The 15598-nt window shown below is 41.6% G+C and overlaps 1 protein-coding gene across 3 annotated transcripts in view; it reads left to right on the top strand.

Moving 5' to 3' along the window:
* Positions 1–13186, top strand: part of oplah (5-oxoprolinase, ATP-hydrolysing) — a 30588-nt gene extending 17402 nt beyond the window's left edge. For all 3 annotated transcript variants that reach the window (XM_034108927.1, XM_034108926.1, XM_034108928.1), the window contains exons 18-27: positions 392–654; positions 1469–1643; positions 2274–2458; positions 3918–4064; positions 6203–6337; positions 8247–8396; positions 9880–10037; positions 10211–10371; positions 11030–11127; positions 12498–13186. In XM_034108927.1, the coding sequence (XP_033964818.1) occupies positions 392–654; positions 1469–1643; positions 2274–2458; positions 3918–4064; positions 6203–6337; positions 8247–8396; positions 9880–10037; positions 10211–10371; positions 11030–11127; positions 12498–12650 (1625 nt within the window). In that variant the 3' untranslated portion in view covers positions 12651–13186. The remainder of the gene's footprint in view (positions 1–391; positions 655–1468; positions 1644–2273; positions 2459–3917; positions 4065–6202; positions 6338–8246; positions 8397–9879; positions 10038–10210; positions 10372–11029; positions 11128–12497) is intronic.
* Positions 13187–15598: the final 2412 nt, after the last annotated feature.

A 15598-nucleotide genomic window follows, 5' to 3' on the forward strand; every position in this document is an offset into this window, starting at 1 on the left:
GGGTCACGTGGAGGAGGGGGTAGTAACATGTTGAGTATCATTTTCTTATCAGCTCAGTCAACTTTATTGTCAATCCTTCAGTTTGTGTGTACAGACGGAGAGATCGAAATACCGTTTCCCACAATCCCGAATACAAAAATACAAATATGTATAAAATATGTATATCCTATATATACACAATCAACAGACACATTAAGACATAAATAAAAGCACAACAATCAATATATGAAAAATAACAGTCACTTCAATATCTTTGAGAATGTACATTAGTGCAAGTTAGTCCATAGCAGCGTAAAAAGTGTCTGGTGCCGGATTTGAGTGTGTGAGTGTGTGTGGTGGTAAAGTCCAGACACTCAGACCCAGCTTGTGTTCCTCCTCTGTTCCTCTACAGAACAAATGGGTAGGGTTCTCCAAAGAACCTCCATCTCCACCAACATCAAGGAACGCCTGGACTTCTCCTGTGCCGTGTTCGGACCTGACGGAGGTTTGGTGTCCAACGCGCCCCACATCCCCGTGCACCTGGGGGCCATGCAGGAGACCGTCCAGTTCCAGATCAGGTCTCTGGGGAACACTTTGAGAGAAGGCGATGTGATCCTGAGTAACCACCCGTGTGCGGGGGGGAGCCACCTCCCCGACCTCACAGTCATCACACCGGTAAGTCCTCCGGCTGTGTGTCTGATTGATCTCCTCATAATGGTGTGACTGGTGAAGCCACACACAGTCTCTCATCTTATTCTCCTTCTACGGCCGCACGTGTTTGTCATGCTACTAGTCTGGCAGCGTTGACACGAAACACACACAAATATGCTACAAGAATCCAAAAATGTAATAGATAAACAGTTAAAGTAGTCAGCTAAAAGTGAGCTAAAATGTATGGATATTCTTTGTTGTACCTTAACAATACAACTAATGCTATAAATACTTACTCAGCGGGGTAATGTTGGCATTGGGACGTCACACAGTCAACATTTCTCTGAATTTTCTAGTTACATTTTCTTCTCACTTGATGATGTACAATATCTGTTTTCATTTTGTATCACTGCCAAATGTTATTCCATATTGTATTCCATTCTATTTCTATGTAAATACTGCTATATTTTACTATTTTTTTAATAATTTATTTTCTTAAAATAGTTCTCTATCTGTGTTTTTATTTTTTGTTTTACTTTCAAATCAAAGTCAAGACAGAGAGATCGAAATACCGTTTCCTACAATCCCGAATATAAAAACAAATGTATATAAAAATATAAAAATATGTGTGCAAATATGTATAGATATACACAGACATAGACACATTTTTACATGTGCACACATTAAGACCTAAATAAAAGCACGACAGTCACTTCAATATCTTTGGAACGTCTTTTTATGTATGCACCACGACACCAAGTCAAATTCCTCATACGTGTCAACCTACCTGGGGATAAACCTGTTTCTGATTCTAAATACCCCTTCTCTCCTGCTCCAGGTGTTCAGGAAGGGGGTGAGCAGTCCTGTGTTCTTCGTGGCCAGCAGGGGGCACCATGCTGACATCGGAGGCATCACTCCAGGCTCCATGCCCCCCCACTCCACCTCCCTTCAGCAGGAGGGGGCCGTCTTCATCTCCTTTAAACTGGTCACTGGTGGGGTCTTCCAGGAAGAGGGTAAGAGAGGAGGAGGGGAACAGAGAGAGGTCAGAGCTGGGTCTTGACCCCAACACGACAGGAGTAACAGCAGGAGGAGAAGAGATGTACTGCTGGAGACAAGGGACACTATATGTGTAACATGTTCACCAGTTTCCTCGTCTTGTTATCTATCAAAGCCGAATCCATTGAAAAACACAGAGGTCTGCTGCAGCCTCGACCGACACAGTCACACAATAACACAAACATTTTTTCATGGTCTTGCAATCTTCTCCAAAATTGGGACTTGCCTCATAAATGATGCTAAAAAAAATACACGGTAAGAAGAGGCCGGTTTGGAAAACAAACCAAATGCAATCATGGATGCTATGAATTTAGTCATTTCTAACATCAAACATGTATTTAACCCTCTGAGGTTACTTCTCGAAAGACGTACTGCGTGCTTTGGGAAATAGTCAGCTGCAACCTTGAGTGCATGTCAAGTTTAATGGGCTACAACATAAGAAACTACCAGAATGGTCCGGTTGAGGGAGCTTGGATATCCACACAAATCATTTTAAGTTATGTTCTTTAACATTTACATTTGTTTCTTTAATAATACATCCAGTAATGTTGTTTTCTGTCCGTCTCATTCCCCTCTGTCTCGATCAGCTGTAACTGAAGCTCTGATGGCTCCGGCCCAGTACCCAGAATCCTCTGGGACTCGTAATCTCCATGACAACCTGTCAGACCTGCGGGCACAGGTGGCAGCCAATCGGAGAGGCAGCCAGCTGGTGGGGGAGTTGATTGACAGCTATGGGTTAGCGGTGGTTCAGGCCTACATGGGATACATCCAGGTAACTGTGACGGAAACACTGTTGGAGAGCGGTGCAGGAATGAGTCAGCATGTTACCACTGTCGCCAAGTCAACTTGTTGTACTTAACGTGCTTTGGATAGATGCCTTAAATAAGGGTTGTGGTTAACACAAGCAAGAGATTTAACAAGGGCCCACATGAGACGGATACAAAGTCATCACACCCATCATTAGCCGCATTTAGCTGTCCCTTTATAGTCAGCTTTTTACTTACAAAATCTTAAAATGGTGTTAATATGTGGAGATTAGCGTGCGGGTATCATAAACAAGATTATGTTCTGCGATAATCCAAAATCAAGTGGAGAAATCCCATCGCTTTTCGTTGAGGGACTCTGGGATGCTAATTTACGATCGGCCTACACAAGTCCACACCACTGATCCACTCTGCTGAGCACAGTAGAAATAGTGACTTTAGTGGTGCAGGAAGGAAACCGGGATATGAGTCGGCATTTCACCAATTCCTGTCCCCGGTTTTCTGAATTAGTTTTGGTTGTTAGCCTGAAATAAGGTCTGTGGTTAACGCAAGTTTAAGATATTTGTGTTCTACGACATAGAAAACGCCAGTAAATACCACACTGGTGGATTTAAAAACAGCTGTTACTAACAAACGTGACGACTAACCGTCATCACGCCCAACATTTGCCGCTATATAACATGTGCAATATTATTATTATTATTATTATTATTAATAATGTGCTATGATAACGTGCAATTATGCATCTGCCACTACGATTTTTTGCACTACTCAATACTGGTAATATTTACACTAATTATGTGACCGTCTTTGTTTCCTGTAGATATTGAATTGAATCTTTTTGTTGCACTGTTAGTGTACAGTTTTACTATTATGCTGCTGTGGTTATTGTATTTTTGTAATTCTGGCTCAACAATTTCCTTAGGGATGAGTAAAGTCTTATCTTATCTTGAGCTTAGCGGTGGTCCACGCTGATAGCCTGACGTTAGCTTTGTACTTCAATAATCAAGTGGTGTTTATATGGATATGGAAAGCTCTTTGTGGAGAGAGCCTTTACGATGCTAACTTCCAGGTCAGCCTTCAAGAATACCTCATCCCTGCACCACTCTTTAGTGAACAATAATAATAATAATAATACATTTTATTTTTAGGTGCCTTTCATGACACCCAAGGACAAAAAAAAATAAAATAAAATAAAATAAATAAAATAAAAGCTAAGAGGCAACAGAACAAGATAAAAACACAAACAGGAAATCATGGAGGAGACAGTCAAGTGGACACAAATGAAACATATAATGGGGGCACTACAGTGAGTAAGCAGATTTGAACAGGTGGGTTTTTAATTGGGATTTGAATATGGTGGTTGTGTCTGACTGTCGGATGTGCGGGGGGAGGGAGTTCCAGAGTAGTAGTAGTAGTGTGTGCTGCTGGTGTTGTACCTCTACATGCTTCCTGTTGATGTTTCAGAGTAATGCAGAGCTGGCGGTGAGGGACATGCTCAGAGACTTTGCTCGGCGCCGCCGGCAAGAAACGGGCTCCTTAGATGTGGAGGCGGAGGATTTCATGGACGACGGGACAGCGATCAGACTGAGAGTTCAGATCAATGAGACAGAGGTGAGCAGGGAGCATCGTCTCATGGTCATCTGAAACACGTGCTCAGTGAGCAGAGGTGGGAGGCAGTGGAGAACAAATACTTTGTTACTGTACCTAAGTACATCTTTCTGGTATCAGTACTTTACTCCACTACTTATTTTTCTGACGACTTTTGACTTTCACTTCTTACATGTTGAACCCAAATACCTGTACTTTCTACTTCTTACATGTTGAACCCAAATACCTGTACTTTCTACTTCTTACATGTTGAACCCAAATACCTGTACTTTCTACTTCTTACATGTTGAACCCAAATACCTGTACTTTCTACTTCTTACATGTTGAACACAAATACCTGTACTTTCTACTTCTTACATGTTGAACCCAAATACCTGTACTTTCTACTTCTTACATGTTGAACACAAATACCTGTACTTTCTACTTCTCACATGTTGAACTCAAATACCTGTACTTTCTACTTCTTACATGTTGAACTCAAATACCTGTACTTTCTACTTCTTACATGTTGAACTCAAATACCTGTACTTTCTACTTCTCACATGTTGAACACAAATACCTGTACTTTCTACTTCTCACATGTTGAACTCAAATACCTGTACTTTCTACTTCTCTCATGTTGAACTCAAATACCTGTACTTTCTACTTCTCACATGTTGAACTCAAATACCTGTACTTTCTACTTCTCACATGTTGAACACAAATACCTGTACTTTCTACTTCTCACATGTTGAACTCAAATACCTGTACTTTCTACTTCTCTCATGTTGAACTCAAATACCTGTACTTTCTACTTCTCACATGTTGAACTCAAATACCTGTACTTTCTACTTCTTACATGTTGAACTCAAATACCTGTACTTTCTACTTCTTACATGTTGAACTCAAATACCTGTACTTTCTACTTCTTACATGTTGAACTCAAATACCTGTACTTTCTACTTCTTACATGTTGAACTCAAATACCTGTACTTTCTACTTCTTACATGTTGAACACAAATACCTGTACTTTCTACTTCTTACATGTTGAACCCAAATACCTGTACTTTCTACTTCTTACATGTTGAACTCAAATACCTGTACTTTCTACTTCTTACATGTTGAACTCAAATACCTGTACTTTCTACTTCTTACATGTTGAACTCAAATACCTGTACTTTCTACTTCTTACATGTTGAACTCAAATACCTGTACTTTCTACTTCTTACATGTTGAACTCAAATACCTGTACTTTCTACTTCTTACATGTTGAACACAAATACCTGTACTTTCTACTTCTTACATGTTGAACCCAAATACCTGTACTTTCTACTTCTTACATGTTGAACTCAAATACCTGTACTTTCTACTTCTTACATGTTGAACTCAAATACCTGTACTTTCTACTTCTTACATGTTGAACTCAAATACCTGTACTTTCTACTTCTTACATGTTGAACTCAAATACCTGTACTTTCTACTTCTTACATGTTGAACTCAAATACCTGTACTTTCTACTTCTCAAATGTTGAACTCAAATACCTGTACTTTCTACTTCTTACATGTTGAACTCAAATACCTGTACTTTCTACTTCTTACATGTTGAACTCAAATACCTGTACTTTCTACTTCTCTCATGTTGAACACTAATACCTGTACTTTCTACTTCTTACATGTTGAACTCAAATACTTGTACTTTCTACTTCTCTCATTTCCCAAACAGCTGGTTCCTTTAGTCTGAATGTGTGTTGGTGCGTGATCATTATTCTCTAGAGTCACTGCGTGCCTATTGATTGGAACACGATCCGTGTATCCATCACTTCCTGGTCTTCTCTAAAGAAGAGGGACCAATGGAAACGTTGTCATGTAGCCGTTGTTCAGCATGGAAACATTCATTAGCTAACAATGACATTATTGTTCTATTAATATAAAGGGAGGTCAGGTACTCTTTAAAACAGCTGCTAGTTATGGCTACTTTTTACTGAAGCACACTTCAAAGCCTCTTTACTTTCACTTGAGTAAAGAAGTTTAGTCAGTACTTCTACTTTCACCAGAGTATTTTGAAACACGAGTATCTGTACTTCTACTTGAGTAAAGGATGTGTGGACTTTAGCCATCTCTGACACTGACCATTTCTCCCCCCCCCCCCCTCCCCCCCACAGGGCAGTGCGGTGTTTGACTTCACGGGGACGGGGACCGAGGTTTGGGGGAACTGCAACGCCCCCCGCGCCATCACCCTCTCCGCCCTCATCTACTGCCTGCGCTGCATGGTGGGCCAGGACATCCCCCTCAACCAGGTACGGTTTAGGCCCAACATATATTTCTGACCTGCTGCTGAACTATGAACCATCCAGAACCTCCATGTCGTATTAAAGGACGTATGGCTGTGGCGCCGTGGGCCGTGCTAATCACGTGACCTTTCTTTGAAATACTTTGAGGTTTTGGAAGGTTGTTTTGTTTCTGTTTTTCACACGTTGGATCAATTGGACGTCTCACAGACTGAGTAGTTCGGACATTAGTGTTCTCACATCAACCTCCTCTGGATACGATGCTTTCAGGGATACAGAGCATGTGTGAAAAGGGTTTGATTGTTATCTCGTCACTGAGGACCAAATGTTCTGTTGGCTTAATCAGCTGAATCTAATGTGTTTTAATAAAACGGGAATCAGTGAACAAATAAAGTAAAATAAAATAAATCTCTCAGGTCGTCAGGGACTGGTCAGCTTTCTGTCCCCAGAGTCAGAACTAAACATGGAGAAGCAGCGTTCAGTTATTATGCTCCAGACATCTGGAACAGACTCCCAGAAACCTGCCGGTCCGCTGCAACTCTGACTACTTTTAAATCCAGCAAGAAGACTTTTCTTTTTGTCGCTGCTTTTAATTGAACTATTCACATCTTAAACTGTAACTTTTATCCATGTACCTTTTTGTTATTCATGTTTTATTATCTTTGCTTTTAAATGAGTGTTTTTAAATGCCATTTCATAATATGTCTCTTAATGCTCTTAAAGGTGGGGTAGGTAAGTTTCAGAAACCGGCTCGAAATACATTTTTTGTTATATTCCATGGAATGCTCTGAACATCCCGATAGCAATGAATATCTGAAGTGCTTTGACAAAAAATCCATAAACAAATGTCATCTGTGGAAGCCGTGGTACTGTAAAAAGTACAGCCGCCCTGTCTGTCAGCCTTCCATCTCGTGCACGCACAAATGTATCTCGTGCCCTCATTGGTCGTGCCGTCATTGGTCGTGCCGTCATTGGTCGTGCCGTCATTGGGCGTGCCGTCATTGGTCGTGCCGTCATTGGTCGTGCCGTCATTGGTCGTGCCGTCATTGGGCGTGCCGTCATTGGGCGTGCCGTCATTGGGCGTGCCGTCATTGGGCGTGCCGTCATTGGTCGTGCCGTCATTGGTCGTGCCGTCATTGGGCGTGCCGTCATTGGTCGTGCCGTCATTGGGCGTGCCGTCATTGGGCGTGCCGTCATTGGGCGTGCCGTCATTGGTCGTGCCGTCATTGGGCGTGCCGTCATTGGTCGTGCCGTCATTGGGCGTGCCGTCATTGGTCGTGCCGTCATTGGGCGTGCCGTCATTGGTCGTGCCGTCATTGGGCGTGCCGTCATTGGTCGTGCCGTCATTGGGCGTGCCGTCATTGGGCGTGCATTGCAGCAGTACTTCAATGACTCGCCAGCAACAGGCGGCCACTTCCACCAGTCTGCTGACGTCATGTGCGCGTTCGTGTGTGTTGGAGGAGGTGCTCTGTGAGGAAGTCTGAAGGAAGGGGCGGATTCTTTTCGGCTGTGTACTTTCAAATTTTAGTGCATTCGAGCCGGTTTCTGAAACTTACCTACCCCACCTTTAATGTCTTTCATTTTTGTAAAGCACTTTGAATTGCCTCGTGTTGAAAGGTGCTCTATAAATAAACTTGCCTTGCCTTGCTTTACGGGGGGTTATTCTCAGACACCTGTGTGGGATTTTAAAGGTTCAATATGTAATGCCATGGCCGCTTGTTCAACAGAAATAGGGAACAGTCTTTTACCTCCACCTATACAAAAACATTCCACTGAAATTGTCCCTTTGTGCGTCGGACTCTAGTTTATATAAATAAACAAGAAAAAAACAGAAATCTGAAAGTTTGCTGACGCAGCTTGAAGTATAATGACTTCCATATAGTTTCTGTTATTGAATTGGGGTTCTTTACATATTCAGGGCTGTCTAGCTCCGATCAAAGTGGTCATTCCCCCCGGCTCGATCCTCCAGCCTTCCCAGAATGCAGCAGTGGTCGGAGGAAACGTGCTCACATCCCAGAGAGTGGTGGACGTCATCTTCAGGGCGTTTGAGGTGTGCGCCGCTTCCCAGGTGAGAGAGACGGCATTCGTGCAAAATCCTCTTCTTCATGTCTCTTCTACATCAACATGTGTCCCCTCTTCTTCATGTCTCTTCTTCATCAACATGTGTCCCCTCTTCTCCATGTCTCTTCTACATCAACATGTGTCCCCTCTTCTTCATGTCTCCTCTACATCAACATGTGTCCCCTCTTCTTCATGTCTCTTCTACATCAACATGTGTCCCCTCTTCTTCATGTCTCTTCTTCATCAACATGTGTCCCCTCTTCTTCATGTCTCTTCTTCATCAACATGTGTCCCCTCTTCTTCATGTCTCTTCTTCATCAACATGTGTCCCCTCTTCTTCATGTCTCTTCTACATCAACATGTGTCCCCTCTTCTTCATGTCTCTTCTACATCAACATGTGTCCCCTCTTCTTCATGTCTCTTCTTCATCAACATGTGTCCCCTCTTCTTCCTGTCTCTTCTACATCAACATGTGTCCCCTCTTCTTCACGTCTCTTCTACATCAACATGTGTCCCCTCTTCTTCATGTCTCTTCTACATCAACATGTGTCCCCTCTTCTTCATGTCTCTTCTACATCAACATGTGTCCCCTCTTCTTCATGTCTCTTCTACATCAACATGTGTCCCCTCTTCTTCATGTCTCTTCTACATCAACATGTGTCCCCTCTTCTTCACGTCTCTTCTACATCAACATGTGTCCCCTCTTCTTCATGTCTCTTCTACATCAACATGTGTCCCCTCTTCTTCATGTCTCTTCTACATCAACATGTGTCCCCTCTTCTTCATGTCTCTTCTACATCAACATGTGTCCCCTCTTCTACATGTCTCTTCTACATCAACATGTGTCCCCTCTTCTTCATGTCTCTTCTACATCAACATGTGTCCCCTCTTCTTCATGTCTCTTCTATATCAACATGTGTCCCCTCTTCTTCATGTCTCTTCTACATCAACATGTGTCCCCTCTTCTTCATGTCTCTTCTACATCAACATGTGTCCCCTCTGTGGAAAGAGACTCTGAAAGTTTCAGGAACAAAGATTCTCTCTCTTTTTGATCCATTTATATAAAAACCTGTCTGAAAATGAGCTGATCAGATTTTGGCCACTTTGTGATGTCATAACGATGTGTTGTCTTGTGTAACCATTAGCCAATCAGCACCAAGGTAACCCCCCCCCCCCCCCCCCTTATCACCTGGATCTCCTCCTAGAGCACCATTGTGTTCTTTGTAACCAAATGTCTCTCAAAGGGGCGTGGGGAGGGGCTCCTTATTTTCATCTAAAGTAACAGACTTAATCAGCACTTTTGAAACAGGGCTGAAACAGAGGGGATTATGGGTAATGCTGCAATGATCTGTTTGGTGTTTCAACCAATCAGAGACAGGCTCTGTATATATCTGAGACCTGTGACATATTGATGAAAAACCGTATAATTGGCGACCTTTAAAACTCTTTTGAACTTCCCAAACTTTTCTTTTCCCTCCTCCTCCCCTCAGGGCTGCATGAACAACATTTCCTTCGGCAGTGAGAGCGTTGGTTACTATGAGACGGTTGCCGGGGGGGCGGGGGCGGGGCCAGGCTGGAGGGGGCGGAGCGGCGTTCACAGTCACATGACCAACACCCGCATCACGGACCCCGAGATCCTGGAGAAGAGGTGAGACATGAGCTCAAGTATTTTGTTAGAAAAGTCTCCCTCGTCCCCGGCTTGAGCTTCAGCCTCAGGACCCGTGTATCTGTGATATCACGCTACTCTCATGTTGGAAGAGGACATTCAGTATTTTCCCGACACCAAGTATGAATATTGACCCACGTGTTGCTGCTCTTCAGATATCCCGTCATCTTAGAGCACTTTTCTCTGCGGCCCGGCTCAGGAGGAGCAGGGAAATACTGCGGGGGAGACGGGGTGGTGCGGAAACTTCTGTTCAGGAACCAGGTGGTGCTGTCGGTGCTGACGGAGAGGAGGTCCACCCGGCCGTACGGCCTGCAGGGTAACCTCAGAATCACAATACCTTTATTCGTCCCACAGAGGGGGCATTTACGTTGTTACAGCAGAAAAGAGCCACAGACAGCTCAGGGTTACCTCAGAAGCATGCGTAAAAAGATATTAAAGATACAAAAATTATAATAAGAATTACACAATATACAAAATACACATCCTGTAACAACCTCTTCAACCTGAACCAGCAGACATGTTATACACCGCAATAAACCGTATTGAATTTTGTCTTAATTTACATTATTTTATTTAATATTCTGTACTTGTACATATCATTCTATTTACATGTATAGACTTGTATCTTTTTTTTAAATTATTATTTATTCTACAATTTCAATAATTAGACAGTTTATACATCTAACAAACAAACACAATGTGGCAGAAAGCAGTTTATACAGAGGTAGCCCTCCCGTCATCCTGTTGCAGGATAAAGTCAATAAAGGATAATTAAATACTCACACAGATAAGCTACATTCTATATATACATACATTCCTACAAGTCCATGTTCAGATAACAAGACAGTTTCATTTCTCACCCTATATTTATAATTATGATAATAGTCATTATAATATATGCATATGACAATTTTTAATTTGCATTGAAAGGTATTTGCTCTGTCTCTCTCTAACTCTCTCTCTCTGCGGCTCAGGGGGCGAGGACGGTTCCTCCGGGTTGAACCTCCTGCACAGAGCCGACGGACGAGTCCTCAACCTGGGAGGCAAGACCAGCGTCAGCCTGCAGCCCGGGGTGAGACTAAGACTGACCGTTTGTAATGATTTCTAATAGTTTCTTTTATCGCATACAGACTGGTTAATGTGCCATCTGATTTGTTTTTACAGCTGGATGTGTCTGCCTGTATTGTCTGTGTTGTATCTGTTGTTCTTGCTGCCCTTCTTGGCCAGGTCAATACATTGTAATCTCAATGAGACTTTTTACCTGGTTAAATAAAGGATATATATATAGACTGTGCATGTGTGAAAGAAACAGTATTTCCAAATGTCATAGTGAAATGAACGTTGTTATGTTGCATGGAAAACATATTCTTCATTCCTGTGTATTCATGTTACTTCCATGGCAATGATCCTTTTTCATATTTATATTTAACGCAAACATTTCAACCATTGTGCTTCACTTTTCAAATGTGTCAAAAGCTGCCATAAAAATACATGTCATTACTTTCCACTTTCACTCTCAACCAATATTAGTCCCGATCTGCCAAATATCTGCCGAAAAACGACTAAATACTTCCACGATCGTAACTCTTTAAATGCCAGTGTGTTTACATTATGCCACTGTTTGAGCAACATAATTAAATGATTTTCTGTATGCTCAATTTTTGAAGGATGTCTGGATAATATCTATGATTAGCAACAACATTTATTTGAATGCATTATTCTTTTTGTGCAGGAACGCCGACAAATAGCGTGTTTTTGGACCATAGGGTAAACACAGAATGAAGCACATAAGAAAGCTGTTGTGAACTAGCTTGAAAATGTAGTTCATTTACATTTCAAAAATGGTCAAAGCGTAAACTGACAACATGTATATTTTCTACTTTCTTGTTTATTTCTTACCTTTTAATTTGTATTGTACAACGCCATGTCTTTTATGCTGCTGCAACTCAAACATTTCCCAAATTGAGATCAATAAAGTACTTCTTATTTGATCTTATCTTAAAGGAGGGGTAGGTAAGTTTGAGAAACCGGCTCAAGATACACTTTTTGTTATATTCCATGGAATGCTCTTAACGTCCCGATAGCAATGAATATCTGAAGTGCTTTGACAAAAAAATCCATAAAATAATTTCACCTGTGGAAGCCGTGGCGCTGTAAAAAGCTCGACCAATCATCTGAGCCGGCCCGGCTAAAGTAACTGGATGGCCTACCTGCCTGTCAGCCTTCCATCTGTGCACAAATTTATCTGTGCCCTCATTGGTCATGTGCGCGTTCGTGTGTGTTGGAGGAGGGGCTCTGTGAGGAAGTCTGAAGGAAGTGGCAGATTTTTTTCGGTTGTGTATTTTCAAATTCTATCGCACTCGAGCCGGTTTCTCCAAAATGACCTACCCCACCTTTAACTATAAGCAGTCAGAGTAACCTTCTCTCTGTCTCCCCCTACAGGACATGTTCTGCCTCTACACCCCCGGAGGAGGAGGGTATGGAAGAGAGGGGGACACGAACGGAAACCCCCAAACGAAGCGCCGGCGCCTCGACGACTCTTTCCCCGAGAGAGGCAGCGTCTTCGAGTACCGGATGGCCCAAGAGGGAGTGTGAAGAGGAGTCAGAAAGAGAGGAAGGGTTAACAGAGAGAAGAAGAAGAGGTGGGAAATCACAGAAACAGAGAGGGGCTTTTTGTCGATCAAAGCAATAAACTGTGAGACAGAGAAAGGCACACAGTAACGCTAAAAAGGGGACATGTGTCAAGCAACAGATTTATTTTGGTAGCATAAAATAACCTCAGGCACAAAACTCTTTTCTTTTCTTTTCAATAATACTGTTTTGTAGAATCTGTTTATAGAAATATACATTTAATTGTTTATATAACATACTGTATTCAACAGACAATAGGGATGTGTTGACTTTAGATGTAACAACCGCTTGTTAGTTTAATATGTACACATCTTTTTACAGTCCCATTGCGATGCAACACATCCCAGTGTACATTAGCCAGGTAAGGGAAAGCATAGTGTGTTTTAATACTGAAATGAACTGAAGTTAATTGAAGTAAATCATATGAAGCAGCTGCTAATCTGCGTTGAACTGGAACATCAAAGTCCTAATGTAGTGTCAAATAAACCCCATTTCTACTATTAGATCGTCCTCTTTGTATTCCTGTTAGAGAAAACCCTACGTGTTTCAATGTAAGACGATGAATGCGTTTGTAGGAATTGTGTGAAATGGTTGCAAAGATTAATTTACATTGTGAAACGTGTGCAGTATGGAAGTAGGTATTGGGATTTTTTCATTGTTATAAGAGTTAACATTAATGTACTGCTGCTTAAATATAATATATCATTTGCATTAAAAGGATAACGGTAAAGTTGAGAACATAATACAAATGTAAAAGGAAGGAAAACATCAGAAAAGCCTAGTATGAATGTGCAAATACTTATACTGTATATACACACAAATAAGTACATCAGATTTCACTACATATCATACATAATTCACTTTAACAATAATATCCCTTTTACTATAGACAATTCTAAAAAAGGGTGTGGCAACGCAGAATACTTCCAGCCAGGCAATCAGACCATTAAACAACACAATGTCAGCCATGCATGTCAATTCATGAGGAGCTGTTGAGATGCATTCGAGAATGGCCCGTGTGTGTGTTTTTGGGGGAAGGGGACATGTCCCTGTTTAAGTGGCGTCCCCTCCTCCCCTCTGTGGGTGAGGAATGATGAGGGAGGAGAGGAGGAAGGATGGTGAGGGAGTGCAGGCATGAGCAGGCGGCTGATAAAGAGATAGCAGGGAACAGCAGGAGGCTGACGGCTGGACTGTGTGTGTGTGTGTGTGTGTGTGTGTGTGTGTGTGTGTGTGTGTGTGTGTGTGTGTGTGTGTGGTGTGTGTGTGTGTGTGTGTGTGTGTGTGTGTGTGTGTGTGTGTGTGTGTGTGTGTGTCATGGGCTGTGGATCAAAGATTGTTGTTTATAGATCACAATTCCTGTGGTAAAACAGTCAAACTGAGAGGATTTCTAACTCGCCCCCTGCTGCTATCTGGCACTATCTCTCTATCTCTCCACTTCAGTTACTGGAAGAAAATAGCTTTGGGTTTTGGAGACTGAAGAGAAAGAAAGCGTGACTCAAGAGAAAGTCCTTAGGTGTGAAGTTAAATAGACAGAGTTGTGTAAATGCTTTGAGAACCTGTAGAGGCAACCCGAACAACCACTCTATCTTAAACGGGTCATTCGTAAAGCCTTGCGTTCATACATCGACTAAATAACTAATTGAGATAAATGACTTCATTTCAACTTAGTCAAAATAAACGGTACAAAAAGAGAGCTAACGATAATGAATTATTTCTTGACAAAGATAGCTATAAGATAAATGGGGTTGGAGTTTACCATAATGCACTACAAATTATGAATAGATGAGATAGTAAACAGAAGATGGTGGATAAATGCTTGAATAATAAGTTGAAATATTTAGTCGAATTAATCAGGTCTGATAGTTGAAGGTGATGTATACAAAATTGAAATAGTTGAGAACATAGTTTGAACAGTGGTTTAAATAATTAACTATTAAAGGTGGGGTAGGTAAGAATGGAGAAAGCAGCTCGAGTGTGCTAGAATTTAAAAATATACAACCAAAAAAAAATCTGCCACTTCCTTCCAGAGCCCCTCCTCCAACACACACGACCGCGCACATGACCAATGAGGCACGAGATAAATTTGTGCCCAGATGGAAGGCTGACAGGCAGGTAGGCCGTCCAGTTACTTTAGCCGGCTCAGATGATTGGTCGAGCTTTTTACAGAACCACAGCTTCTACAGATGATATTCTTTATGGATTTTTTGTCAAAGCACTTCAGATATACATTGCTATCGGGACGTTAAGAGCATTCCATGGAATATAACAAGTGTATCTCGAGCCGGTTTAAATAGTTAAATAGTAAATAGTTGACAACATAGTTTGAATAGTGGTTTAAATAATGAACTATTAAATGGTCAAATTAGGAAGCTACGTGTATGGCTCAATAATTAAAACATTAGCTACAAATGTCTAAATAGTTAAAAAACAAATCGATTGAATAAAGTAATTGTATGCAGCTAACGGCTATTGATTGATCTGCTTGAGTAGTCTCTTAATTGGTTTATCAAATGGCAGAAGATTCCGAAGGATATTCGCTTTGATATCAAACTGAAAAAGATAGTTAATATTTGAGCTTCATAAAAAAGCATTTTCTTATACTTTTGCATGAACAATTGCTTTAAAATGAGTTGCTCCATCGTTGCAGCGAAGAACCAAAGCCAATAATCATTGAATATTAAAGATCGAGACTTAAAGAGACTGCCATTAGTGAAATGGTGCAACACTGCTAGAGTCCAGCTGTCAGCAAATAAACCGAGCCGCCCTAAACGGCATCTGAACCAACGTGCTGAAACTAACACATAAATGATAAAGTCAATCCAACATGGACGCCGTAGAGACCGAGCTGCAGTTTGACTTTAGTCATTGCCACAAACGACACTGAGCAGCAGAGTTAAAATAAACAGCATTTT

This window comes from Pseudochaenichthys georgianus, chromosome 20 (assembly GCF_902827115.2).
Source record: "Pseudochaenichthys georgianus chromosome 20, fPseGeo1.2, whole genome shotgun sequence".
NCBI classification, from domain to species: domain Eukaryota; kingdom Metazoa; phylum Chordata; class Actinopteri; order Perciformes; family Channichthyidae; genus Pseudochaenichthys; species Pseudochaenichthys georgianus.